At 43.6% G+C, this 27,558-nt stretch overlaps 1 protein-coding gene across 14 annotated transcripts in view; it reads right to left on the bottom strand.

Moving 5' to 3' along the window:
• The window catches only part of UNC13B (unc-13 homolog B), a 233,148-nt gene that overhangs the window by 13,714 nt on the left and 191,876 nt on the right, over positions 1-27,558 (bottom strand). For 11 of the 14 annotated variants that reach the window (XM_057313559.1, XM_057313558.1, XM_057313560.1 and 8 more), the window contains 15 exons: positions 21,224-21,270; positions 18,720-18,798; positions 16,469-16,543; positions 15,747-15,966; positions 13,101-13,328; positions 12,368-12,509; positions 10,313-10,482; positions 9,736-9,851; positions 9,250-9,413; positions 6,777-6,927; positions 5,127-5,195; positions 3,654-3,743; positions 3,183-3,311; positions 937-1,064; positions 220-305 (listed from right to left, as the gene is read on the bottom strand). In XM_057313559.1, the coding sequence (XP_057169542.1) occupies positions 220-305; positions 937-1,064; positions 3,183-3,311; positions 3,654-3,743; positions 5,127-5,195; positions 6,777-6,927; positions 9,250-9,413; positions 9,736-9,851; positions 10,313-10,482; positions 12,368-12,509; positions 13,101-13,328; positions 15,747-15,966; positions 16,469-16,543; positions 18,720-18,798; positions 21,224-21,270 (1,894 nt within the window). Of the gene's footprint in view, positions 1-219; positions 306-936; positions 1,065-3,182; positions 3,312-3,653; positions 3,744-5,126; positions 5,196-6,776; positions 6,928-9,249; positions 9,414-9,735; positions 9,852-10,312; positions 10,483-12,367; positions 12,510-13,100; positions 13,329-15,746; positions 15,967-16,468; positions 16,544-18,719; positions 18,799-21,223; positions 21,271-23,655; positions 23,679-27,558 lie in introns of those variants that run through there. The other 3 variants (XM_057313554.1, XM_057313555.1, XM_057313556.1) reach the window with 3 other exon arrangements.

Below are 27,558 nucleotides of genomic sequence, written 5' to 3'. Positions count from 1 at the left end.
AAAGCTGGAAGGGGAACTCCACATCTACACAGCCATTTCCATTATTACTTTGGCTGAACCTCTGCCTACCTAAGGACTCCTGACATGTCGGCCTAGAATCCCTCTAGTTTCCCAAAATATCATTCACCCAGAACTTGTCATTGTTGGGAGAGGAAAAGGACAGCAAACAAGGTGCTTGGGCTAGGGGCCTACAGCCCACTGCCTTGGGCACACCCTTACCCTCCAGTGCATATTTCATGTCTTGGGCAAAGAGCTGCCACATCACTTCTGCGCTGACTTTTCCCACATTCAACTCCTGAGGAAACCTGGATGACGGAAGAAGCCACAGTCAGAGAACAAAGCAAGAGCTATTTGATTTGATTCCAAAGATAATGTGCCTAATCTCTTGGAGGTCGGATTGAAGAGAGGAGAAGCCTAGGAAACAGGACTAGGCTCAATCTGGAGAAAGGGACCCAGGAGCGAGTGGGAGGACAAGTGGGGGCAGAGGATCCCCTCAGGCAAGGTGGGCCCAGGGAAGAGGATGCCCAGAAGGCAGGGATGTGAGGCCCAGAGGAGAAGGGATGAGGCTAGAAGGCAGGCCCAGGCTAAAGAAGGTGGATGAGAAAGTGCAAGGAGGTGGGCATCAGCCCACTTTATTCACAGTGAACAGACACATACACACATGGTCTCTGGATCCCCTGGGACTCCTATGGCAGCCATTCCCAGGGGCCTCTCATTCCAGGGAGGCTGGCTCAGTCTGGGTAGGGCCCCCCATTATGTTTCCACACCTGTCTCCAGAAACAGTTACTCAGAAAGATACAAAGAACAGAGGGACAGACGGACGTACAGGAGGAAGAGGTGGCACTGCAAACACACAGAGATAGGAAAGAAAGAGGCTGTTAGACAGATGGACAAACCAACCACCAACCACACAGGGCCAAGTGGGTTGATACGCACTGGTTCAGAACGAGCGTGTAGGAATTCTTATCTTCCTCTATAATGGACACAATGAGCGTGATGAGTTTGGGCCAAAAATCCAGGTTCCGAATGCTGGGTCCTTGTTCCTCTGGAGGTAGTTCCTGTTTCTTGTTCCAGAGGAGACAGTGGGAGTCAGAGTAGAATATGGACAATGTTTCCATTCTTCCTCTTGCTCTTCCCCTCCCCATACCCTTTCCTCTAGAATCAGGTATTCTTCTTCTTCTAGAGACTATCTTCCACAAGACTGCCCATGTTCTGTCAGAGGGGTGACTGTTGGGAGGTCCTTATACACAAAGAGTTCATCCCAGAGAACTTCTCTCCCCAGCTCCAGGGCACTAATATGATAAGCTTGGTCAGTCTAGGAGACATAAGGATGCCTGCCCCCGCTTCCTCATACTCTCAGTAGCTATGAGTACAGTGACTCCTCAGCCTAAGTAAGTTTCCCCCTCCAGCCTCACTAAATAGGTCTAGTTCCATGTGACCCCCCACTGGCAGTCTCCTCTGACACTTCCCCTACATCATCACACACAGAGATACACATCTCAGCTCTGAGAAGCTCCTTCAAGTTCTGCAGGAGCTACTGCACAGACCTAGCATGCAAGTGGGTCCAACCTTCAGTGGGTTAAGGACTTCCCTTAATCTCATGAATGCTATTAGGAGGAAGACTGTATCTAGGAAGCTATTTGCCTAGCTGTATAAGAAACGGTCTTTATGAGCCAAGAATACTCAATGGGGATAGGATAGTCTCTTCAATAAATGGTGTTGGGATAACTGGATATTCACATGCAAAAGAATGAACCTGGCCCCTATCTTATACCACTAACAAAAACTAACTCAAAATCGATTAAGGACTTAAATACAAGACTTGAAAACATAAAACTCCCAGAAGAAAACATAGGGAAAAAGCTCCTTGACAACGGTCTTGGCAATGATTTTTTGGATAGGACACCAAAGTACGAACAACAAAAGCAAAAATCAATAAGTGGAACTACATCAAACTAAAAAGTTTCTGTAGCACAAAAAAAAAGTTTTTGTAGCACAAAAAAACCCCCAAAAAACAAAAAAACCCACAAAATGAAAAGGCAACCTACAGAATGGGAGAAAACATTTGCCAACTTTATATCTGGTAAGGGATTAATATTCAAAATATAAGGAACTCATATAACTCAATAGCAAACAAAAAAAATCTGATTAAAAAATAGGGAGAAGACTTGAATAGACATTTCTCCAAAGAAGACATACAAATGTCTAGCAGCAAGGGGTGCTGGATGGCTCAGTCGGTTGTCTGAGTTCGGCTCAGGTCATGATCTCAGGGTCCTGGGATCAAACCCTGAATCGGGTTCCCTGCTTAGCTCTTTCTCTCACAAACAAACAAACAAACAACAACAAATGCCCAGCAAGTACACGAAGAAGTATTTAATATCACTAAACATCAGGAAAATGCAGATAAAAACCACAAAGAGATGTCACCTTACAACTGTCAGAATGAGTATTTTCCAAAAGGTAAGAGATAACAAATGCTGTCTGGGATATGGAGAAAAGGGAATCCTGGTGCACTGCTGGCAGGAAATGTAAACTGGTAGAGCCACTACGGAAAACTGTATGGAGGTTCCTCAAAAAATTAAAAAGAAAACTACCCTATGATCCAGCCATCCCACTTCTAGGTATATATTCAAAGAAAATGAAATAACTATCTCAAAGATTTATCAGTACCTCCATGTTTATTGTAGCATTATTCATAAGAGCCAAGACATGGAAACAACCTAAGGTTGAATAAATCTCAGAAGACCATGCAGTGCAGAGTGAAGTGTCAGAGGGAAAAGTTAAATTTCCACAAGCTGGTAGTTCAGACAGACAACTATGGATCTCAGAGGAAGCCAGCCTGGAACAAATTAAGCTCGGGAGAGAAAAAAGACTCTGAGATGGACTGAGAATTCACTTACTCACCCCCTAAAACTGCCCAAATTTTGGTTACTTACTTTAGCACCAAACTAAAACTTACTATTGCCACTTGTGCTCAATTCAGTTACGTCACATCTTGTCCAATGGTCCCTATCAATTCACAAATGTCTCACATGGTCTAGAAGGTCCTCACTCTACTTTACTCACCCTCAAGAACATCAAGGACTTTGTCCTGAGCTCCCTTCCACCATAACCACAGTAAACGAAAACCGGGGATCCAAGAGCCACTGACAGTTGGTCCCACCTGATCCTGAACCTCTTACCAGCTGGTACTGGCGACTGTATAGGTCATGGCAGTTGTTGAAGATATACTCGTATGTGGAGTTCAAACAGGCCTTGACACAATCCTTTACCACCTGGCTGGCTCTTGGAGGGCTCTGCAGTTCTTGCACCTGTCAATTAATAAAAGAAATATGGGCCTCTGGTGCTGCTCACCTGAGTGGGATCTCCTCCTAGAATTCCCCTCGAACTACTCCAGATCCCATCATCTCTTGATGGGTCCCTGGGCCTTGCATTAGGATGAAATTGCTAGAATATCTGATTGGGAGAACCGCCCATCCCATCCCTTTTGATCCACGGTCTTCTCAGATGTAACCCAGGGAACAGGTGTACGGCAATGTGGGCTTAGAGGTGATGACTACTATAGCGTCAGATTGTGCCCAATGATTCTTATTCTCCATGTTCCTGTGGCCAGGTGCCCAGTCCATCACCATCTGGCCCAGTTTATGTCTTACCTTCATCCTGAAGAAAGTAATGCTGGTCAGCAAATCCACTGTTGACTTTAAGTCCTGAAGCCGCTCAGGGCTTCCAGCAGGGAAATTATTCTGTTGCAAATTGAGCAAATTTAGGAAAGGAAAAGAAATATGAAAGCCTTCCCTGCCAAAAGCAATGAAATAAAAAGCTTCCTTTACTGCTACCCGCTGGGATTTTCCCCAGTTGAACTGAACAAAAAAGCTGTAAAACTACAGGTCTCCCTCTCTTTTCTACTGACACAGACAGGCCCTTGCCAAAAGCAGGGGTTAATAATCCCCCGCCCAGTAAGCAACGCTTCCTACAGCAACCCTACTTCCCATGCAATGTGTTAGCATCTGCACAAATGAAAACAGAGACACACACACACATTTATATATACACATTTTTCTTGGGTAAGATTCTTACACCTAAACAGTGAGTTCTTCAACAGTTACAATGTAACTATATATTCTGGAATATAAGTGGAGCCACACTACAGACCAGACTGAGATCAAGGATATATAGTAATCAAAGCAAGGGACGCCAGCTATTCCACCCTCCCTCCAGAGCCAGAAGATGGCAGAGCTCTGAGCAGAACTGCTTTGGAGTGAGTTCCTTAGGACCTTCCCACCATGCCTCACTTCATTCCCCTTGGCATGAGTTTTAGGAGGAAGCTGCCAAGGAGAGCTGAAGGGAGATGTTGAGCCACTCTCCATTTTAAGGGTTGCTTTTTTAAACCTTCAAATGGCTACTTACATACCAAATATAAGATATACAGTCAACTCTCCATTACTCATGCAAATGGAGGACACTGAAATTGCAGATAATTAAAACTCCACTTCTTTTTGACTTTGAGGTTATTTTTAAACTTACTTTTTAATGTGGTTATACTGCCTGTTCTGGAAATTCACAACACTTTAAAGCAAGTAACAAAGCCATTCTAAGAAGATCTAACTTAGGAAGAATTGGGAAACTGCCCATTTTCCTGTCCTGCCCTGTCCCTGGTACCCACCCTCTTAGTATATCTATTTCTTCCCTCCATTCTAGGGATGGACATGACCCCTGCTACAAATCACTTGCCCCTTAGCCAGATTCTCATACTTCCCTTAAAAATAACGAGCATGAAAAAATACAAAAAAGAAATAAGTATCTAATTTTTAAAGGGGCATTTCTGGAAGAGATTATCCTCAGGAGACCCCTAATGAGAATGTCATCAGAGAGTCTGTTACAGTGACATCAGTATGGTTGGAAAGCCAACTGCCTATAAAAAACAGCCACATCTGCTATTTACACACTGAATGCTCTTTGGAGTTTGGAGAACCACAGACGTCAGTGGCACTGGCCATGTACATAGGTGCAATGACAGGGATCAATTTTCCTTGCCTTTAATCTTTATAACAAGATTGGACTATGGTGTCTCTAGACAGAGCTTGATATTATCTGTTATTCCATCTCACAGTCATGTCTTTACTCACCCTGTAGGTAGAGAGGTCAATCCTCAGTGAGTTATGCAGCTGGTCCAGTAGTTTCACAAATCTCTCTTTCTGAGGGTAGGAAACAAATAATAGGAAGAGAGAAATAATCTGAGTTCCCTAGACTGTAGCAGAAAGAGAACCATCTCTGGGTGAGGAGGAAACATCGGTTTAGGGACACATCCTATCTCATCCCCACCCATGAGAAGAACAAACAATGTAACAGAGCACTGGGATAGGTGGCCCCTGTCCCATTTCTTAGCAGCTCTGTCTCAAACTGGGGAATCTTCCTCACGCTGGCAAGGGGACAGAGCATCCCCAGAAGAGAAACGGCTCTTTCTATATAAGAATCAACAGGAGATGACCCATGGATCTCCATCCCTTTGGGACTCTAAATCCTCTTAGTCAAATTAAAGGAAATTCAAAACACATTCTCCAACTTGCTCCTGAGTCTGTGGTCTCCTGACTTACCTTCAGGCAGCTCTTAACAGTTAAACAGCCACAGCCTACCAGTAGTAACAAGAGGGAAAAACAGTGATTTATTTGGAAGGTGATCAAGCAGACCTGAGAGGGTTTCTCTTTAAATCACGTCCCACAATTTTTTCCTTAGTTTATACTTTTTAAATGTTAATATAAATAACATACACTATTTTTATTTTTTAAATTATTTTTAATTAACATATAATGTATAATTTGTTTCAGGGGTATAGGTCTGTGATTCATCAGTCTTACACAACACCCAGTGCTCACCAAACTATTTTAATAGTTGATTTTTATAGAAAAGGTATAATTAAATGTGGGATCACATGCGTATAGGCTGTTGGTATAATATGCATTCCTAGAATTCATATACTGATTACATGATAGATCATTAGGTCTTACGTAAATATATATAATGGGATGAGATAAAGGAACATATATTTGAGTGGCTTAATCAATGATGTTAATTCATCTATAGAAAGACGATCAAAATAAGAAAAGGTGGTTACTTCTAAAAAACAGGGCTCAGAGACCCAGTAGATTAGGGAGTATCAGTAACGTTATTCCTAAAGAGGTAATCTTTGTGGTTGGTCAAAGATATTTCATTCGGTTTACACTGAGCTTATGTCAGATGACATTCTGAATAACGATTCAACTTCTCAAGTAGCTTAAAACCAGGAAAGGGCATATCCTGGATAGGGTAAACAGTCCAAACACTAGAAAAGGGATAGGCTCAGGAAATACTGGTATCTTCACTTAGACATCAGTCTCATATGAACTTGAGTGGTATGAGTCAGAGAGAAACAAAATAATGTTAAGAAAGGTCTACTTGTGGACTTGCAGGACTAAGGAACATGGTGACTCAACCAAGTCCCTGGCCTAGAGAGGCTCTGCCTGAGCCCAGTGGCACCCCTGAAATCACAGTGGTGCTATTCCACTTTCTTAATTTATCCGTGTCTGAGGAAAGTCCATTAGTAAGTCCACCTATCCATAATGAAATAAGGAAGAGTCTATTAGCATAGTCTACACACCCATAAGGAAACAAGTTCATTTATCTAAGTGGCAGCTCTCTGAATTTTAGGCATATCAAACAACTCTATAGTACCTATTGGGAAAAATCAAACTTTATTAACTGCTAACAAATGAGTAGGTATGTTTTTACATCACACTCACCCCAAAGTTGGAAGCTGCAAAGCGATCAGATGCAGAGACATTGGTGGAGGCAGTTGTGTGGGCATAGTAGGCATTGATGTTGGCCAGTAAGGTGCTCATCACTGCTGGCACACCAGGACACATGTACTTGGATGACAAACACGCAAAGTGCCTGAAAAATAGCATCCTCAGCCTCAAAGACTCTTCAGGGCTTGTAGCAAAACCCAAGTAATTAAAAGAGCTCACTGGTGTGTATGAAGCTTCCAGTCACCTTGGCATACAAGGATCTTCATAAATTGTTCATTCAAATATACATTCAATGAATGCCTATCATGTGCCAGGCCCTGTGCTAGGTGCTAGAATCCAAAGATGTGATAGCCTGCTAGAGAAAGCAAGTGTTAGAAAGTCAATAAGCCAAGGCATGCTAGGCAAAATGACTGTAGAAATATACAAGAAGATCACCTCAATCAGAATGGTTGGGGGCTGGAAGGGATTAGAATAAAGTTTCTCAAAGAAAAGTTGATTGAACCAAGTCTTAAAGGATTGGTAGGAATTAATCAAATGGAGAAGTGTGCAGGCAAAGGGAAATTGCATTGCAAAAGACAAATGTATTCATGAGAGACTGATTCATTTGGGAAACCTCAGTTATGGCCACTGTTCAGGTATTTGTTAGAGGAATATCAAGAAACAAGAGAAGAGAAGTAACCACGGAATAGTTAACAGAAAAGTTTATCCTCAATTCCACGGTAAATTTAAACACAAAGGTTCAGTGTGATCAGATCAGTCTTTCACAAAGCTCCCTTTGATGATAAATTGGAAAAGAAGGCTTGGAGAGAGATGAGATGAGGATGGAAAGAGCAGCTGAAGAGTTACTGCAATCATTCTTTGGAACAGAGAAATAGTTAAGAAGATGATTCTAGAGCAAGATTGGGTTTGAATCTCAGCTGCACCATTTACTCAATGACTTTGGATAAATTACTTAAGCTTCTCTATGCTTGTTTTCTTACCTGTAAAATGGGAAAGATAATGATACCCCCTCACAGGGTTAATATGAGAATTAAATGAATTAAAATTCATAAAGTGCTTAGACAAGTGCCTGGGACATAAGGAAATGCACAAGGGAGTTGTTGTTATTATCATTATTATTGTGCTATAGCAATAGTGATAGGTTAAAAACATTTTTAGGAGATAGAATCCAGGTTTTAGAGTTTGGATGTTGGGAGTTAAAGGGGCAGTAATAATTAAGAAAGAAAAGTTAAGGTCGACTCCTAAATTTGTGTGGACACCTGCCTAGAAAATTGTTCCATTTACTAAAATACGAAATATAGGAAGATATCACATATTTGGTGGAGATGATATTGATGTGGAATTTAGCCATACTGAGGAAGCAGCCGACAATGGATCTGAAATTCAGGAAAAGGTATGATCTGGAAAAAGAAACTGGAGTCCCTGGCCCAGAAGTAGTGGTTAAGGTCACAGATTTGGATGAGATCAAACAGGGAGAATGAACAGAGTAAGAACGATAGCAAGGCCATTCTCAAAGCTCATTCCTCATCATATTTCTTCTCTCCATCTATAATGAACTTCTCTTAATTTCTTGAATATTCTATGGTCGGCTGCATCTCAGCACCCCAGCACATGCCCTACCAGAAATGCTCTTCCACCTTTCCTGTATTTCAAGACTCAGTTCAAGTGTCAACTCTTTAATGGTTTCCCTCACATGCCTCCCCTAAAATTTTGATGCTCTCATAATACCATGTTATTACTTCTACCATAGCACTTATCATATTATATTGCAATTGTTTGTTTACGGGTCTCTCTTTCCTACTAGACTTAGTTCCCCGAGCACGGAGGCCCCATCTTATTCATCTTTGTGTTCTCAGCACCTAGCACAATGTGTGGCACATAAAAGGAACTCGATAAACGTTTGTAGAATAAATGAAGCACATCCAGGGCAAAAGTTACCCTCTGTTTACCTGGGGCTGCTTCCCGAGCACAGCTCTAGTGGCAGTCTCATCCATATACAAATACCTCCTCTCGTAGTAGGCAAAAATTTCCGGCACAGGAGTCCTGGTCAACTCCATACACAGACGCTTTCCCTATAGTTTAGTGACCTCTCTGACATCCAACCCAATCTATGAAAGCTTGTCTTTCACACACACATATACATAAGCACACATGCGCTATCTCCTCAGGCCTGGGATGTTTGGGCAAGTTTGTCCTGGCATACCCTTTTACACCCTTTGCTCTTCCTATCTCTGAACTCTGGGGGAGAAAGATATATACATTCTCCCTAAATTCCTGATAAACATACTCCCTTTATACATATATTTTCTTTGCCTTGGGGCACAGACCCACTTCACCTCAGCTCAGGGAGGAAAGCAACAAATCACCGCATACTACCCCACTAAGGACCTGTTCACCCACTCAGTGTGCCTTCATTAGCCTCCCCAAGAGTTAGCAGCCACTTCCCAAAGCCCCAGGGGAGCCTCACGTCATGGCCTGATATATGGACTCGATGCCATAGCGCATGGCAAATTCATCCACAATTTCTTGGGCAGTCTCATCAAAGTACACCTTCCATGCATCGTCCCCTCGAGCCTCAGGGATCAGGACTCCTCCACTACCCTGAATGTCTGTGAGGTAATGGAAAAGGTTCTGCAGGAGACAGAGCAAAGGAAAGAGTTAAATACATGTTAAAAACAAAATCAAAAACTGGTGGCAAAGTCCAGAAGAATGTGAATAGGGTTCCAAAGAAATTCTGTCTTTCAAGTCATTGCTAGTTCCTTGTGTGGCCCCAGTAGGCTGCTCTTACTTTAGTGAAAGAGAACTAAGGCTGAGACTATTACTTGGGCTTTCCAGGGTAGCACAGGGAATAAAAAAAGGCCCCAGATCTTCAGCCATCCAGTAATCCCATTCACTGTCAAGGGTTCTTCCCAGCATAGCTTTCTGACACCCCATCTACCAAGGGCTGGCTCACCTCATGGAGACACGTATACTGCACATGATACGGTGCTACCTTCTCCTCCCCCTTGATCTCCACACTGATTTGTAGTCGGATAGCCCCTGAGACAGCTGATTTATCTGTCCTCTTCTCTAGGAAGAAAAGAAGACCAGAGATTGATACTAATGCAACTACAAATAACACAGACAGCCCCTATCCTGGCTTAACCCAAGGAAAAAGAGGCACTGACCCAAGGGTTCACCTAATAGGGTGAACTTACTCCAGCAACCACATCATCTACAAATACCCCAAATATTCCCTGTAGAAATTCTCTTATGCCATTAAGAGAATAGGGAGCTAAAGCCATAAGAGGTGAACATGAAGATTAAAGGGACTTCTGAAATCTGAAGAATGTCCAGCCAGAGTGAGTTCCAGCCACTTCCATACCTCTGTCCCCCATCTCTACTCATGATCGGTTCTCTGCAGGTAAGGCACATTCTGTATAGAGGAATGTTTTAGGGACTGAGTGATGGTTTTAGTAGATAGGATTTCCCCCAGATTTTCCAATCATGCTGTCCCTTCTCAGGAAGTTTCTCTGGTTCTGTTTCCTTACCCAAGTTGTACCAGACATCCATTTCGCCACTCAGTGTCCGAACCTCAATAATGGTTTGGCCAAGGAAATCATCGGACTCTCGCTTTAGCCGCTGCTTTACTCTCGACTTGATGTCATCATCCTCATCCCATACACGTACCTTAATGCGGTCAGAAGAGTTGTGGCACTCACTGTGAGAGAAATAGGCAAGCTCTGTTAGGGACCAATCAAGCAGCACCCATTCCTAATACTTCCAATTCCCTCCCAAAGCTCCATCAACTGTACTTGAGGCCCTGCTGAGGAAGAGGAGTCAGGGAACAGTGGTACTAAAGTTCCAAGTGAGTCAAACTATCCTAGTCAAGCCTGGGTGGCTCTACATACCATTATTCATCCTTATTTCCTTGACACAAAGAAGGCGGGTAGAGGGAGGGAAGAGTAATTAGGAACAATTCTGATTTCCTGTGCAACTAGCTGTACTGACAATACCAACAGGTGGACAAATGCTACAGAGCCCTAGGAAGCAACTGCTAGTTCCCTTCCCAGAGTCAGTAAAGGTGTTAATGTTCATGATATGTCCATCTGGTCATATCTGCTTAGCTTTCCATCCAGCTTCCCCATTTATCTAAGCATGTGCTTGGTGAAGTTCAATCATTCTTTAAAACCCAGTTGAATTGTCATTTTTCTCTACGATGTTTGCTTTGGAAAAGGGAATTTGGCTAGGTACTCCATGCTCTCCTTCCCTCAAAGGTGCTTACTGGGTCCTAGTGCTTCATACAAGAGTTGTACTTGATAGAATTTGCTGCTTTTTCCCTCTGTGTTCTTATAATATCTTTGCACATTCCATTAAAATACTATAGTATAACTGCTGGTCTACTGAAAAATAGACAAATCAACAAGCAGCTTCTTGAAGGCAGGGATTGTCTTACACATTTTATTTTTTTAGGATTTTATTTATTTATTATATATAGAGAGAGAACAAGCAGAAGGAGGGGTAGGGGGAGAGGGAGAAGCAGATTCCCTGCTAAGCAGGGAGCCAGACATGGGGCTCAATCCCAGGACCCTGGAATCGTGACCTGAGCTGAAGGCAGATGCTTAACGAACTGACCCAGCCAGGTGCCCCATGTCTTATACATTTTAGACACACAATATTATCTACAGTGTCTTGTACAGAATAGTGGTTTAAGAATATATTTGCTAAATGGATAAAAGCAGGCAAAATTGACTACAGAGCCAATTCATTTAGAATCAATCATAAAAAGAATTCAAGCAGGAACCACTCAGATTCTCAAAGATACAGGTGCTCCCCCCAGTAACTACTGCCTCTGGACTGGAGGCCAATTGTACTAGGCCCCAATCCCTTTCCACATGAGTTGTCCAGGGAGCCAATAGAAGAAGGTCTCTACATAACCAGCCTGCTTAGCTAATTCAGACTCTAAGTCCTGGTACTAGGCCTTAGGGGTGTGACAAAGCATCTAGATTCTCCAAACATTACTCCATGTCCTAGACTAGAGCTTGCCGTTTTTCAACAACCATCCCTTACTGTCTTATGAAATAGTCTGTAAGAAAGTGAGACCATGGGAAAAGGAGTAGGGGTAGAAGCTGAGGCAGGAGAAAAGGCAGAGCCTTGTAAGGGAAATGGAAACTTCTCCAAACCCCAGATACCTATCTTCAAGCCAGAATTACCCAGTTGTAGGGCACGGACATTTCTTCCCAACTCTCCAGAAGAACCTAATCCTTCCTAGGCAGGATGGCAAGGCTGAGAGGTACACAGTAGGGTGGTCAGTTCCTGGTTTTGTCACTAAGCAGTAGGAAAATCCTTCTAACACTAGAAATAGCAGTATGGAGTGCCCAGGGGCTCCTTTAATAGCCCTACCCAGACAGGCCCTGGGTAAAGTAACCCTGATACAATAGTCTATTAAAGAAACCCAGGAAATAAATGGCTGCTGCCCAATTGAAGCCTGTGAGAAATCGGTTTTCTCCAGTGTCTCTGCCCCATCCCTCTTAGGGTCTAAGCCAAGAATAATAGGATTTAATGTACATGCAGTTCCAGGTAAGACAAAGCCCTCTGTGACTTACAAATGGAACTTCTCTTCCCAAACAGGATTCAGGTTCCCAAAAATAGTCTTGGTACGCTTCTTGGTTTTGCCCACTTGCACAGTCACATAAGGGTCACTGGATCCGGTCTTGTCCTTGGCTTGTAGGCCCTGGGCACACACCACTGCAACCCAGTTACAGAGGAGGAGGCTTTAAAGTATGCTCCAAAAGCCAGAAGCCCTCCACAGCACCACTCATATGTTTTCCATCTTAGAGAAGTCTCTATCTGCTCCTTGCAAGGGAACGCTAATCTCAGTCCTCCACATCCATGCTTAGTCCTGGGCCACCAGTCCCTCTTTCTCTCAAACGTTGGCCCATGAATCCCACCTCCTCACCAGAGGCCTAACTGACCACTTACCCCTATATTGGTATATACATGCTTCAGCCACATCCACCCAGCTAGTTTAACTATTCCCTGATCTCCTACCTATCTTGTTTCCCCCACCCCTAGCTCTTGTAATATGAGACTGTTAACCAAGTATATAACATCAGATTATTACCAAATCCTTCATTATCATTCATATCACTTGTAGGTGCTGGCCTTGCTCTCCCAATACCTGACGGCACCAGGGTCTAGGAGAGAAGGAAGGCCCTCCCACTTCCCTCAATTCTATCTTCTTTCTCTCTAGCCCCCTGCTCCCTCAAACTCAGGATGCTTCTTCCCCAGGTTCCTCCCCACAGCCTAGGCCATCCTCTTAAACTTTGGCCTACTCACCAGTGATGGTAATTTTGGCCGACCATTTGGAGGTGCCATCCAGTACACTCTGCTTCACTGTTTTCATCTGTTGCACATGGGCAACTTTGCTCACAGTAAAGACATCTCGGATAACCTCAAAGATCTCTGGCTTATTCCGCTCTCGGATCTTCATGCGGTCCTTCATGGCCATGATTATGTTCTGGGTCCGGTCCTCAGCTCCATGTTTAGAACTCTTTTCTGCAGCCCCTAAAGGATGGCCAGAGACAGAAAGCAAAGTAACCAATAGTGCAACCACCAGACCAAGGGTCAAGCTGAGGAATGGGGCCTGGGAGAGGTCACTGAGAAGTGGAAGAAACTTAAGACCGTGATGGCTCTGGGAAAAGTTAATCAATATGGGACTTGCTGAAGTTTAATACCTGGCTAGTGGAACTGAAGCAGCAAAAACTTGATAATTATTATTGGGGTCTATTATACTATTTCATTTAGATATATGTTGAAATTTTCATCAAAAAAAGAAAGAAACGAAAAAGTATAGCTTAACTTGAAGTTGGCCTTGTCTTTCTTCTACCCCACGTGGTGGTTGAGAGGTACTGTTCAAGTTTAAGGCCAAAATACCACCAATGGCTATCTCAGTTATCAGGGAGGTGGGTGGATGCACATGACAACTCCACCAATCTCATCCAACTTCCAAGCCATGATACAGATCCCAGAGTTCACCACAGCACACACCACATTCTGCCTCAGGACTCTAATGTCTTTAATCTCAGAAAATAATGTAGTATGGTAAGAAAAGTATGGCCTTTGGTATGAGACAGAGTTGGGTTCAAATCCTCACTCCACCACTCCTAGCTGGGTAAACCAGTTTCCTCTAAGAAAATTGCACTGAACTCCCAGGATTGTAAGAAGCATTATTTTAGCATATATAAAGCCTTACCTAGTAGGAACTCAAATAAATGGTCACTTTTATTGTTACCAGCACCATTATTATCCTGGCAGAGATGGCGAGGGCCATCTTTCCCAGCTGTGACCCCAGACAGCTCATCTGAGAGGCTAGCAGGTTTTCCCTGCTGCCCTAAGGATTATGGCAGAACAGACTCCTCTGATGTATTCCACCAAATGGGCTTGTCAGAAAGGGGCCCTTCCTTCTTTTACTGGCCCTGCAGACTGGCTCTTACTTCTCTTACTTCTCTCTATTCTCCAAAGGCTTAGGCCTTTTCTATAAAACCTGGACCAAAAATTAAGGCCAACATCTGCGTCCTAACGCTGGAAAGATGGCAAGTGGATCTTCTGTGGTGGGAGCCCACAGTAGGGCATTTCCTTCCACTCTGCACTTCACAGAAGACTTGGGCAAAGATATTTTCCGATAAATGACAAATGACCTGGGCTACATCCCAGTCTTGCCATTGAGCTAGCATATCCCATGCACTGCTGCTTCCTTGGACTGGGACCTCTAGAAGGCCCTTGAGAAAAAGGTAGACACCCTTGCTACAGAGTAGCGTTTCAGGTGTCCAGCAAGCTGCCAATGCAGTCTGCCTGGCTGCTAGGACTCAGCAATTAAAGCAAGAGTCTGCTGGCACCTGTGCTTGTCACCCCCTTATGAAGGGTTTGGGCAAAGTCATCACCAGCGTTCATATTCAGTCTTTTCAGACCCCCATCTCTTCCACCACTTTGTTCTACCTGTCTCTACATGTCTGCTGTAGCCATGCCACTGGCACCAATCTAGGGCTCTTCACAGAAAGACATTTTAAGGGAACAATTCTTTGAGGCCTCTCTTTGGGCCCCATTTACATCACATATCTTTCCTTGGGATAATGAAGTGCTTATGAGTATAAAGGTAAACTTCCTCTCTCCTCCCACAATCCTTGAAGCTTTCATTGCTATGGCTTGTCTCTGAATAACACCTGGAAGACCTGAAGGGGCAAGAAAATACTTGCCTACATCCCTAACCCTTGCTCCTCCTGAGGTCTAGCCACAGCGGTACAAGCCCTGCAGGAGCAGAGCAAGGAGCAAGAACTTGGAGGGCTACCAACTCCTTTGACAGAAACTTGTTGCTTTTCCTGCTCCTATTTGCCCTACTCCGTGATGGCAGCACAAATCACATATTTAATCAGGGCCTTGGGAGTCAGGCACACTCTTCCCTGAGGCCTCTGCCTAATCCATTTGATGCTTCTGTTCCTGGCACCATTGTTTAAAAGCTGCATCTATAAGCAAGGAAAAAATGCTGCCTTTCCTGGGTCCTAGGGTCTATACTTCAAGACGTTCTTCTGCGAAGCGTGGAACCTCACAGAACTCTCTTTCTCATTAGTTTTGGCCCCCAATTAAACATGCTCTAGTCATTTGGGCAATATGGTCACTGCAGCGTGTACCCTACTCAAGCAGATTCTGGGATCATCTGAATCCTAGAAGAGATCTAGTTCTCCCAGAGGGCCACAGAAAGCTTAAAAATTTTTTTCCTAAAGGTGCTTAAGAGAGTGCTATAAGACCTGTTATTTGGAAAGGCAATGCTCCTTGACTCAGGACCTTACTTTCTCTGAAAAAGAAAGAGCTTCACAATGAGGTAAACCAGAGGAATGACAGTCTAGCCATCCTAGCTCTTTGTTGAAAGACTATTTTGGAGAGGCCCTGCTGCCCCTGCTCTACACCCCTCACCACAGGGGCACTCACGCTGCAGGCAGTCGGCGTTGAGCAGGTCCTGGCACTTCTCGTGGCACTTGACTCCACACTCGCTGCAGCGCATGCCCTGGCGGGCAATGCCCCAGAGCAGACCTTCACACTCATAGCAGTACGTCGGGGTAGTGGCCGTCCAGACCTCAAAGTTGTGGGGTGTGGTGCACGAGATGGGGTAGATTAAGGCCTGCAGGGTTTTCTTATACACATGGGATTTCTGAAAGACACATACCCCGTCAACCCACCAACAACTTTAGGTCTCTGCTGAGAGATAACAGAACTGAGATCCTTGCAGGGTAATCAAGACCCTGGTCTCTCCTCTGGCAATAAAGGAGATACTCTAGCCTGGCCCAGCCCACAGCCAAGACTGGAAGAAAGAAGACCCCCAATGTCATGTGCTCCTGGTCATCAAAGAGAGATCTGACTTGAATGCTACATCTGAACCTTTTCCCAGCATTCAAGCTTTCTAAGGAAACAGAGGGTACTAGCCCCACCATAAAACCCTGAGTTCATTAGTCACATACTCCAATGTGAGACTTGGTCTTACCTCTGTTCTGGCCCCTTGCCTCTTCCAGTGTGGAAAACTTAGACACAGAGCTTTTTATCCGTTCCATTAACAATGTGTACCCAGCACTCTTGAATTCTCAGTTAGTATGGCTATAAAGATGATAACCAATTTTTTAGGCTAGTGGACTCATGAAAGCCCATGGGTGACTTACCAGCTCTTCATCCTTGAGAGAGGTGCGTGTAGCCATTGCAGAAGAAATCCCTGCCTTCCGGGACTGGACCAATGACTGTGAGAGAAGACCTACTGTCAGCCTTGGCTACTGCCAAGGGCTGGCAAAGTCCTAGGAAGGGAGTTTCAGTGACCATAGTGACTTGACTACTTGACTTACTACCTTCTCTCTAATTTTACTATCATTCACAGGGACTGCCCACGGATTCCAGGTAACAAGAGTCCCAAGTTAAGATCTAAAACAAAAGACCCTCGAGACTGTTATAACAATGTCAGAATGGCACTTCTCTCAGGGTGCCTATCATCCAAAGAGTTTCTCTTTCCTTCCTTATTGGTAGGTTTCCTACCCCTCCTTTATAGGAAGGCAAAGGAAAATGACAAGTTTAGAATTACAATAGGAAATAGGTGATTAAGAACAGAATAAACACTGTCAGAGTCATATTTAAGAACCATCACTGAGAATGATGCCATGCTATCCTTTATCCCTGGGTACCATCCCCCACCCACACAATCCCAGGTGGTTATAGAGACCAGCAGCCCAAATGAGCAGGACACTTGGCAAGTGAAACGGGCAATGTAACCTCAGTCATTCAAGGCAGGGAATTAAGTCTGAGAGCTGGGACTGCTCTGCTAGCCAAGCTGTCATGTAGAGGAACCTAATGTATCTGCCAAGCCCAGGCTTTAGGGACAGCCCCTGCAGAGGCACATGATTTCCCTAAGGCAGTGGACATTGGGCAGACAGGAGGTACAGTATCAGCCTAAGCAGGAGAAAGAGTTGGAAGGGGCCCAGGTGGTTTGAGATGTGGATTCTTACGGAGGATGGAAAAGGGCTCTGGAGACACTCACCATAGCCTGTGCAGAGGACAGCAGAGAAAGGAACAACATGATGTTAAAGCCACCCCCAAGAGCATGAAAACACTTGCAGATGCAACTGAGAGGCTCTTCCCTGTAGTCTAATCAATGTAGGGAACAGCATCCCAACCCCCTCTGCCTCCAACCACTAAAAATTATGTTCAACCCAGCCACCTGTCCAGGGCCTAGAGCTTCTGCTCTAAGGAAGAGTTATGCCAGAAAGTGAAATATAGACAAGGTTAAAAGATGGAGGACGGGAGCAGGAAATGATTAAGACACTGCTATCCAACTAGTTAAGCAAAGAGGAGCTGGTGTACAAGAGAGAGGGGGTGGGTAGAGGTGGAGAAAAAGTAGGAGAAGAAAAAGGAGATGGAAGATAATGAGAGAAAGTAATAAAGAAGAGATGACCTCAGAACTTATCCTTATCCAATCTCATCTTGATGGTAAGAGGAGATGTACATTAGAAAGAGGAAAAAGAGAAAGGAGACTTACACGCAGTAGGAAAGAAAGGAAGGAAAGAAAAAAAAAAAACAAGAGAAAACGGCAGAGGATAATTCCTTTCAGCCAACTAAAGACAGAGAAACTGGTGGGGGAAAAAAGAGCAGGGAATGGAGGAGAAATGGGAAACGGTATGGACAGAAAAAACAAAATACACTGAATGGTCGGGGGAAGAAAACAGGAGCAGAAAATAGTAATAAGAAAAAGTGTTTAAGTCTTACTGAACTTCTAGCTTTAGAGCTCTAGGACTTTGGGAAAGTCTGGGCCCCACTCCACCCTCACTATCCACTAGGCTATGGAAAATTCCTTGAGTTGATCCTGCCACAGGAGACATGACCCAAGTTGGGACCTTCCAGTCATTCTGGAGGTCCTGAAATCAGCTTTAACTCCTAAACTTGTTTCAATTCAATTCTACAACTTTTTTTAAAAAAAATCATTACCTCTCAGTGCCAGACACTGAATTAAGTTAAGTACCAGAGACACAGAAATACTCCAGAAAATCTATCTTAGGAGGAGACTGTCACTTGACCTCTACGGAATAGCATCAGTCATGCTCATTATACACTAAATTCAATGATCTAGGTCAGGGCTAGAGGCAGTTTCCATTCCAGATCATCAAAGAAAGTTGTAGAGACACCTAGAGGAACAAGATACCTAGAAAACTACTCTGGAGCCCAGCTTTAAGGGCCCAAGCTATAGTTCCAGGTAGGAGCTTTAGCTAATGAAGAACCTGGGGCTCTAAGAGTAAGGCAGAACAGGTCCAACTAAGGTCTCATCACTAAGTCTCAGTAAACTTTAGATGATACATCTTCAGACCAGTATCTGTCACTAAATGGACCACTACCAGTGCTAATAATACGCCAAGACTGCAAAAAATCACTCACCAAATCACTGACAAGCGGCAGTGGCTTCTTTCTGCGTAGATCTGGCATGCTGTCAATGCCATAGAGCCCTCCAGCTGGCCTGAGGAGAGAAGAAAATATGTCAGGACCTCCAGTCCTGCCTTATTACTGGCAGGTTCAGTGTTCTAGTCTCCTTGCTCACCCTCACCCCAGAGGAAGATGAACTGATTTCCACCATGTGTTTCTGAGAGGGGTAAGGAAGACACAAAGTAAGAGGAATAAAGCCATGGAATGATGAGCACTGGAATCTGCTCTCAGAGTGCCCTTCTAAGTCTCCTTCTATAGTTTTAACCAAAAACCAAGAGCTCTTTTATCCCATAACAACACTTCAAGGCACCTGTGTTTATGTGAAGGCCCTTGTAACTCCATAATGCAAGGAGGAAATTGGTAGTTAAGAGGGCCCCTCCCTACGCTCAGGCCAGAGACACTGCTCCCCAAAGATAAGTGTCTCCTAGTCTATGCTAGAAGCCCATAGGAATGGCTCTACAGAAGAGCTGCTGCCTAAGTAAGCAAGACTGCTAATGACATGCAGGAGATAGCCTTCTCCATCCTGAGTAAAAGAGTCACCAGTTCTGTCCATCCGATCCTCCTGAAGAAAAAGGGTCTCAAAGGAAAGAGGAGCCTGCATAACCGAGTGGAGGCAGGGAAGGTGGGATAGAAGACTTTCAAAAGGCCACTTAGAGGGGAAAAAAGGCCATTTGGGAAGGAAACAACAGAAGAACTCTGAAAGTCTGACCTAGCCCTATGGATACATCGCAGGGACCAGGAAAAAAAGATTACAGCTGGAGCAACTGGAGATTTCTAAAACTTTTATACCTTTTCTATGCTTATTAATTTTGTTGTTCTTTGCCATTTCTTCCATAACTATATGCAATAACAATAAAGAGAATGTCCTAGAACACCATTCTCACAATGAGATAACCTGGATTTTATCGCCAACTCTTCTACTAATTCATTACATGTCCTCTGCCAAAATTACTTCCTCTCTTTGGGTCTTGATGCCGATTCTATAAAAGGAATAACTACAAAATTTCTCTGACCTTTTGGAAGCTGTCATTCTGAGCCTCAATGAAAAGAACTCCTGTACTTGGCCTTAATGAAAACAAGGAGAAGGGGAAGGTGGTTAGGTAGTTGGGTGGTACACCATAACTGGTCTGAAAAGAGATGTTGCAGAAGAGTAAGTACTGCCAGTTAGCTATATAGGCAAAAAATGGAGCCACAAATTAGATCAAGGCCAAGAGTTGCAACAGGCAACATGATATGTTGATTTCTAATAAACTAGCTTCCTAAACACAGGAAATGAACTTTGCCTTCAATGAGAATACCAGACCAAGAGAAGTTCTAAACCTGTGACGGCTTGAAGGAACAAGCTAAAGAAAAGGAACGACAACAACAGGGAGGCATTTAGAAAATCACTGCATGGACCCATTTAAAAATAGCGTAAAATTTAAAAATAAAAATAGCTTAGATATGTTCCATTTTCATGTATGTATTTTACAACCATTAGAAGAAAAAAGCTAAAGTCCTGAAGAAGGGCTGTAGAAAAAGCAACTGGTACCACAAGTTTGTGGTTAATTCTAAAAACTACAGTATGTACCACTTAAGGTTTTTGCAACATAAATGAGCTTCAGACATCAGAAAAAAGGACAGTTCATTCAAATGACCAACCTTTGATTTAAAAAAGACAAATTACAAGGGAAAGGAGCATGTAAACATACAGTAGATAACTTTATGATCTGAACTTATTTCTTCCCTTGTCATAAGGGAGAGGAGGCATCCACTGGGAACTCTCATGTCAGAAGGCCTTTATGGGACAAGGAGAGAAGGAAGATCCTGAGAAATAATGGGCAGTTTATGTGCCAGGGGGAGGTGAGGGAGGCACTTAAACTCTTTCCTCTCTTAAGAACAGTCAGTTACAGGCAGCAGTTGAGCAACTTAAAATGACTCTCTGCTGCAGTCACATGTGTCTGAGACTCCCAAACAAGAAGCACAGACAGAACACACTGAGCTCATAAGGGATGCTACTTATGTCTTGACTAGAGTGGAATGGAATAAGTAGGTGACTCACAACAGCTGAAGTCAGGACAGAACCCAGAGAGTAATCTAATCAACTATACTATCAACAATGGAATAAAAAAGAACTGTGTCAAATGCAGATATTTTTCTAGCTTCTTCTTTCTTCTACCTAAAGGGTATATCATTACTAAGATGCAATGAATCAGAAATTCTAGAGGCAAGGATAGGGAAGCCCCAAAGCTCCCTTCCCTGCTCCAGGGGAACCACTCTATAAAGCTCTCTCTTCTGTCTCTGAGGAACCAGAATGCAGAGTTCTCTCCTCTCCCCAGAGAACCAATCAATCTGTATAGCAGAGGCTCTTCTTTCCCAGGATCCAACTTATGGAGCTTTCTCTACTGCTTCCCGGGGAAAATCTGGAAGTCACATGAAAGACTATAAAATCCATGGAAACCTTGTAGGGAATCACTTACCCTTCCGGGAGCCACTGGGGCAAGGAGGGGTGACCATCATCTGGAATCTTTAAAAAGAGATAGAAAAAAGTTAGATACTAGAAAAGATGGGAGACAGCCATCTTTCTTTGGTCAGGCAGTGAGCAAGCAGTAAAGTAGGAAGCTCAGAGAAGTGTAGGTTACATACAAAATGTGGTAGACTGATGTCTAAGCCAATGCCCCAATCAGTCAGAGCAACGAGCAGTTGCTGAAATGAGCACTACTTTGTCTCCTTTCTCCCCAGTGAACAGGAAGGATATAAAGTCAAGCTCACTGAGATCTCAAGGCTAAGGTCCACTGCGAGTGTGAGAGGTGCCAGAACTTACACCCTCCTTACACAATCCACTGGTATATGTAACAGTAAGCCAAGGCTTAAAAAAAAAAAAAAAAAAAAGTCCATTTGGGGCTTCCAGGCCTCACTCACTTAAGCAAAAGGACAACTTCATATAGAGTTTTCTTCTACTTATATTCCTAAGTTGGCTTTGCTGTCACAGAGCGGGGACTTGGTCTTTCTGGATTCCCATCTCATCTTGCGATTTGACTTGGCTTAGGTTCCTTGAAGCCCTAACTCACAGACACTCTACATTTGATAAGCTCTCTCTATATATAGCAAGAGAATCCAGGGTAGATTAGATACTTAGATTATCTTCTGGTGAACGTTATGAACTCTATAATGAGAAATTGAAAACTAAGCTACCAAATAATTCAAGAAGAAACAGTTTGACAACAGTTTTTAAAGGTCTCTCCATAAACAAACAAACAAACCCACAGAAAAAAACCCTTTAAGCAGTGTACAGAGCAAAGTTCCAAAGCTTCCAGGGCTCTCCAGAGAACCAATGGTAAAAGCTGTTTAGGCTCAATAAACCTAGTGCTAGCAGGTCTGGAGCTTCCTGCCCCTTCCTTGTTCCCTTCCACCCCCTAAAACTTTCCTGCCTCCTGAGACCTGGGCTCCAGCTAACTATCCTGGAACAAACGAGCTCCAAAGAGGGAAGGCAGAAGTAAGGTGTTTAACTTTGCACAGGGGGTGAAATTTTGGGAGAGCCACAGATGGGAGAAGTTATAGATAAACTTAGGCCAGGGTGATGTGAAAGTGGGTAAGAATTACCCAGGGTCAGCAGTAGGCTCAAGATGAGCTTTGGATTTAAGACCTTTCTCAGATTATCTGTATTCTAAGCAAGCCTATCTGCCCATTGCCCACAGCCCTTCATGAACCTTTAATCACCTTACCTGGCTCTTGCCCTGGTTCTGTGGGTGGGATAATACTGGCTAAAGGAGAGCCAAGCCCAAAAGGAAACCAGAAGTGGTTGATACACATCACCTGAGGTTGCTTCTGAGGGGTGGCCCTATCCCTAAATCCCCAAATCCTACCACCCAGAACTTATCTTCCCTTTGAAAATAGTCACTGTACTGAGCAGATTTTTATTTTCTATCTAGAATTAGATGTTTGCCAGAAACCACAAACCTTAAGGAAACAAGTCAGAAAAGGTCTCTGGGAACCAGGGTTCAACAAGCTCAGATCATACACATTTCTTGTGCTTAGAGGAGACAAATGGTCTGCTAAAGCCTGCAGACAAAGCATAGAGCATGCACACAGGGGTACTGAAGGAGGACTGAGGATGAGAGGAGGTCTAGATAAAGTACCTACAGCAGGTACATTCATAGACACAACTTATGCCTGGGGGAAACACAAGGTGATCATAGATCCTGCACACAGGGTGATAAAACATGTGCGCACACCCATTTGAAGAAGGATTCAAATTCACCAGGGCTGGAATCACAGGCAACAGCAAGCCCTCACTGTCTTCAAGAACCAGTGCTTACAGGCACAAAGCATTAGTTATAATGTGCATTCACATGACATGGGGGAACCACATCACACGTCTACAGAAGCTTATGCTCACAGAGAGACCAAGAAACCTGCTCAGAAGCACAACGCACATTCACACTTAGGACCCCAGGCAAGAGGCACAAAATGCCCACAGAAACTCCTGCTCCCAAATACAAAGTGTATGCATGCTGGCTCAGCAAGGGTTTACAGCATATGGCAACCTGCAGCAACAAGCAAAAAATGGACAAACACTGTGCAAAGTAGAAGAGGAGGGCAATTAGTGTTCGGGGTAGTCAAACTGAGTACAAGTAAAAGCACACACATGCTACATTGAATGTGCACCATGCTGGCACACACATTCTCACCCTGTGCTCCAGGGATGTCTGCACACAAGAACGGAGCATGCCCACAAACTGCTTTCAGGAAAAACAGACTATCTGCATGAGCCAAAGCCCAGAGGCACAGATCATACATGTGTGTGCATGCGCACACGCATACACACACGTGCACACACATGCACACCGTGCTCAGGAGAGAAGGGTTGAAAACAGACAACAAAAAGGGCCCAAAGGGCTAGAGGCACAACCTGAACGGCTCCTCGCTTTCCTTCTGCAAGGAGAGAAAGAGCAGAAAAAAAGGGCAGAAAGGTTAGTAGATTCAGTCCCATAGCATGGAACCCAAAGAAAATGCCAGCTAAATCTCAAGGGACATGGAGGAAAGGAAGAGGTCCTCTGAACAGCTGGGCAGTTCACAGAGCCTAGCTTCCAGAATCCTTACCTGCTGCATTGGCTGGCCCCTTCTTTTAGTTCAGACCATTCCCAGTTTGGCTACTCAAACTAAAGGACAAAGTCTACTTGGGGATTTCAGTCACCCTTTTCCCTTTTCCAAACTGGCCTGCAAGCAGCCACAAGACTTGTTACCAAGGGCCACTCCAACAGGCTATCTGAACTGGCTAAGCACAAAGTGAGTTCCTTCCTCAGAAGCTATATGTGCTCACTCTGGATCTGGGATAAGTCCTCAACCCCCGAAGGCCTGGTAACCGAACGCTTTCCATTTTACAATGCAGGCTTGGCCATGCATTTGCCCAGCAAACCCTGGCCTGTTTTCCCAAAGTCTAAGTTAGGACAGGTTAAGGCCTGAAGTTAAGGATAGGACCAGGATGCTCAAAGGCTACAGTTGGGGGCATCAAGCGGCCACTGGCCTAACAGAAGTCACCATGATCTAGATGATAAAACCATGGTAGCAACCCCAGGCCTGATTATCTATTAAATCCAGAAAAATACTCCAAAGGAAATGGATGCTTCCAGAAGGACCTTAGCAAGCCACAGTAGAGGAAGATAAAGTCCAGAGATTATTCCTTCTCCTGTTCATCAGACTACAGTGCCTACTAGGACACATATGGATAGCTCCACAGGTTTCCTTCTCTAAGGCAAGTCCATTCAGCTGGGCTGATCAGCTCCCCTCCACTTTCTTTTCCCTCCCTTTGAAAGACTCACTGATATTACATAACAAGTAAAAGGGGGAATCGAGAAACTAATCCATAAGTTTCCAATTTTTCAGTTATTTCTAATGGCCTAATGGGTCACCTGACTTGACAGAAGAGTGAACTCAGGAATAGGAATCCTCCAAAACAGTGCAGCTATAAGAATGTGGATGAGACGCAAAAGATACTTGCTGGAAAGGGGCCACATCTCTGCTACCACTACTCCCCTACTGTACTCTGTTCTCTTTGAAAAAGAAAATTAGGCAAGGAACACTTTAACTGACCTGTGATTCACATTGGAAAGGTTTCTCTCCAACTTCACTATTTTAAAAATACACTCTATACATCATGTCAAAGTTAATTTGTGTCTTTCTATTCTTCCCAGAGTTCCCCATAATGCCTAAGAATCTGCTGACAAGGCTTTCCATATATATATATATATATATATAATTTTACCCTTGTAGCCTGACGGCTTAGCACATGTCCTAGCATTTGTATATAGTGAAATGAACCTGAACTTTCAGGACTTAGAAAACAACAGCTTCTAAGTACATGTGTTTTGCATATCACCAGAGAAAACATAAGTCTCCTAGCCAAGAGTCCGTACCATTTTTCAGACCCCAAGGAACTGCTGTAGTAGCTCTTCAGTTTGTCCTACTCACTGGACAAACACAACAAAACATTTTTCTTGTTAAGAGTCAAACTTTTTGTGCTTCCTGACTTCCTAAAATGCCTTAACATTTTTCCACTCAGATTTAGTTTTTAGTTTAAGTGCAGTGTATCTATAGAACACCCACTCTGCCAAGAAAAAAAAAAATCCCTGATCCCTAAAAATGATTGCACTCTTCCAGACAATACATTTTATAAGGAAGTGACATACTTCCCCATTATTAAAACAATCTTAACCTCATTGTACTTGGGAGTCAAAAGACTTGAGGCCCTCAACTTATTTGAGCCTGCATTTCCTTATGTGTAAAAAGCAGGTAAGAACGCTACCTCCCAGAGTTATAGTGAGGATTCATTTCTTCGACAAGTACCTACAGAGAACCTACTGCATACCAGGCACTGTTCTCAGTGCTGGTGATGAAGCAAAGAGAATGAAACAAATTCCCTGATCTTGAGAAGCTTCTATTCTAGAGGAGGAGCTGACGATTAACAATAACAAAGACGATGATAGTAGCTAACACTAGGTGAACATATCATGTATCTGACATTTTACCTGAATAAGCTCATTTATTTCTCCCAACAACTCTACTGGGTAAATACTATTATTATCCCCATTTTTTTGTTGATTAAACTAAAGATCATCAGAGAGGTTAAGAAAGTTGCCTGAAGTCACAGCAAGGGGCAAAGCCAAAATTCAAAACAGGCATTTGGTTCCAGGATCTGGAACTATATACACACCATATCACTTGTGATAGAGACCCTGCTTCAAAATTCAGGTAAGGGGGGAAGAAAATGCCCCCTGTGGTGACGTTACAGTCACTATTATATTTCTTTAAAGATTTTATTTATTTGAGAGAGAGAGAGAGAAAGAGAGAGCGCACATGCATGAGTGGGAGGAGGGGCAAAGGGAGAGGGAGAAGCAGACTCCCAGGTGAGCAGGGGCCTGACACGGGGCTTGATCCCAGGATCCTGAGATCATGACCTGAGCCAAAGGCAGATGCTTAACCGAGCCACCCAGGTACCCCACTATTAAAGTTTTATAAAAGGTTATCAGGGAGTCCTCATTGATAATGTGACATCTAAGCAGAGACCTGAAGGAACTGAGTAAAGAAGTTATTCAGATTCTAGGAAAAAAGTATTCTAGTCAGAACACAGAGCAGGTGCAAAGCCTGAGGTGAGCGCATAAATGGTGTGGTACTCTCTATCACAAGTTTGCAATAGAGTACCAGTTCAAATCGGGCTCTACAGGCTCATAAGCACTTTGACTTTCGTTCTGAGATGGAAAATCAATGGAAGCTGTTGAGCAGAGAAGTGATATGACCTGACTCATGTTTTTTTTTTTTTTTTTTTAAAGATTTTATTTATTTATTTGACAGAGATAGAGACAGCTAGCGAGAGAGGGAACACAAGCAGGGGGAGTGGGAGAGGAAGAGGCAGGCTCATAGCGGAGGAGCCTGATGCGGGGCTCGATCCCAGAACGCTGGGATCACGCCCTGAGCCGAAGGCAGACGCCCAACCGCTGTGCCACCCAGGCGCCCCCTGACTCATGTTTTGTAAGCATTACTCTGATTGCTGTGGGGAAAATGGACTGTGGAGAACAAGGGTAGAAGCAGAGAGACCAGTTAGACTACTGAAATCATCTGGATAAGAGAAAAATGTGATTTAGACAAGAATGACGGTGGTGGAGGTAGAGATACTGGTAAGGTTTATGTCACTTTTTAAAAAATTCTTTATTAAAATTCAATTTAGTTAACATATACTGTATTATTAGTTTCAAGGGTAGAATTTAGTGATTAATCAGTTGCTTTTAACACCCAGCGCTCATTACATCAAGTGCCCTCTTTAATGTCCATCACCCAGTTACCCCATCTCCCCACCCACCATCCCTCCAGCAACCCTCAATTTGTATTCTAGAGTTAAGAGTCTCTTATGGTTTGCCTCCCTCTCTGTTTCCCTCTTATTTTATTTTTCCCTCCCTTGCCCTCCCGTATGTTCATCTGTTTTGTTTCTTAAATTCCACATATGAGTGAAATCATATGGTATTTATCTTTCTCTGACTTATTTTGCTTAGCATAATACCCTCTAATTCATCCACGTCGTTGCAAATGGCAAGATTTCGTTCTTTTTGATGGCTGAGTAATATTCAGTATATTAGTGTGTGTGTCAGTGTGTGTGTGTGTATTTGTATCACATCTTCATTACCATCTGTTGATAGACATCTGGGCTCTTTCCATATTTTGGCTATTGTAGACATTGCTGCTATAAACACTGGAGTTTAGGTTACTTTTTAAAGGTAGAGCAAGCAGATTTACTAACTGATTGGATGTGAACCATGACAGA

Source organism: Ursus arctos, unplaced genomic scaffold, assembly GCF_023065955.2.
Source record: "Ursus arctos isolate Adak ecotype North America unplaced genomic scaffold, UrsArc2.0 scaffold_18, whole genome shotgun sequence".
In the NCBI taxonomy this organism is placed as follows: Eukaryota; Metazoa; Chordata; class Mammalia; order Carnivora; family Ursidae; genus Ursus; species Ursus arctos.
This window is presented reverse-complemented; position numbering and strand designations above follow the sequence as displayed.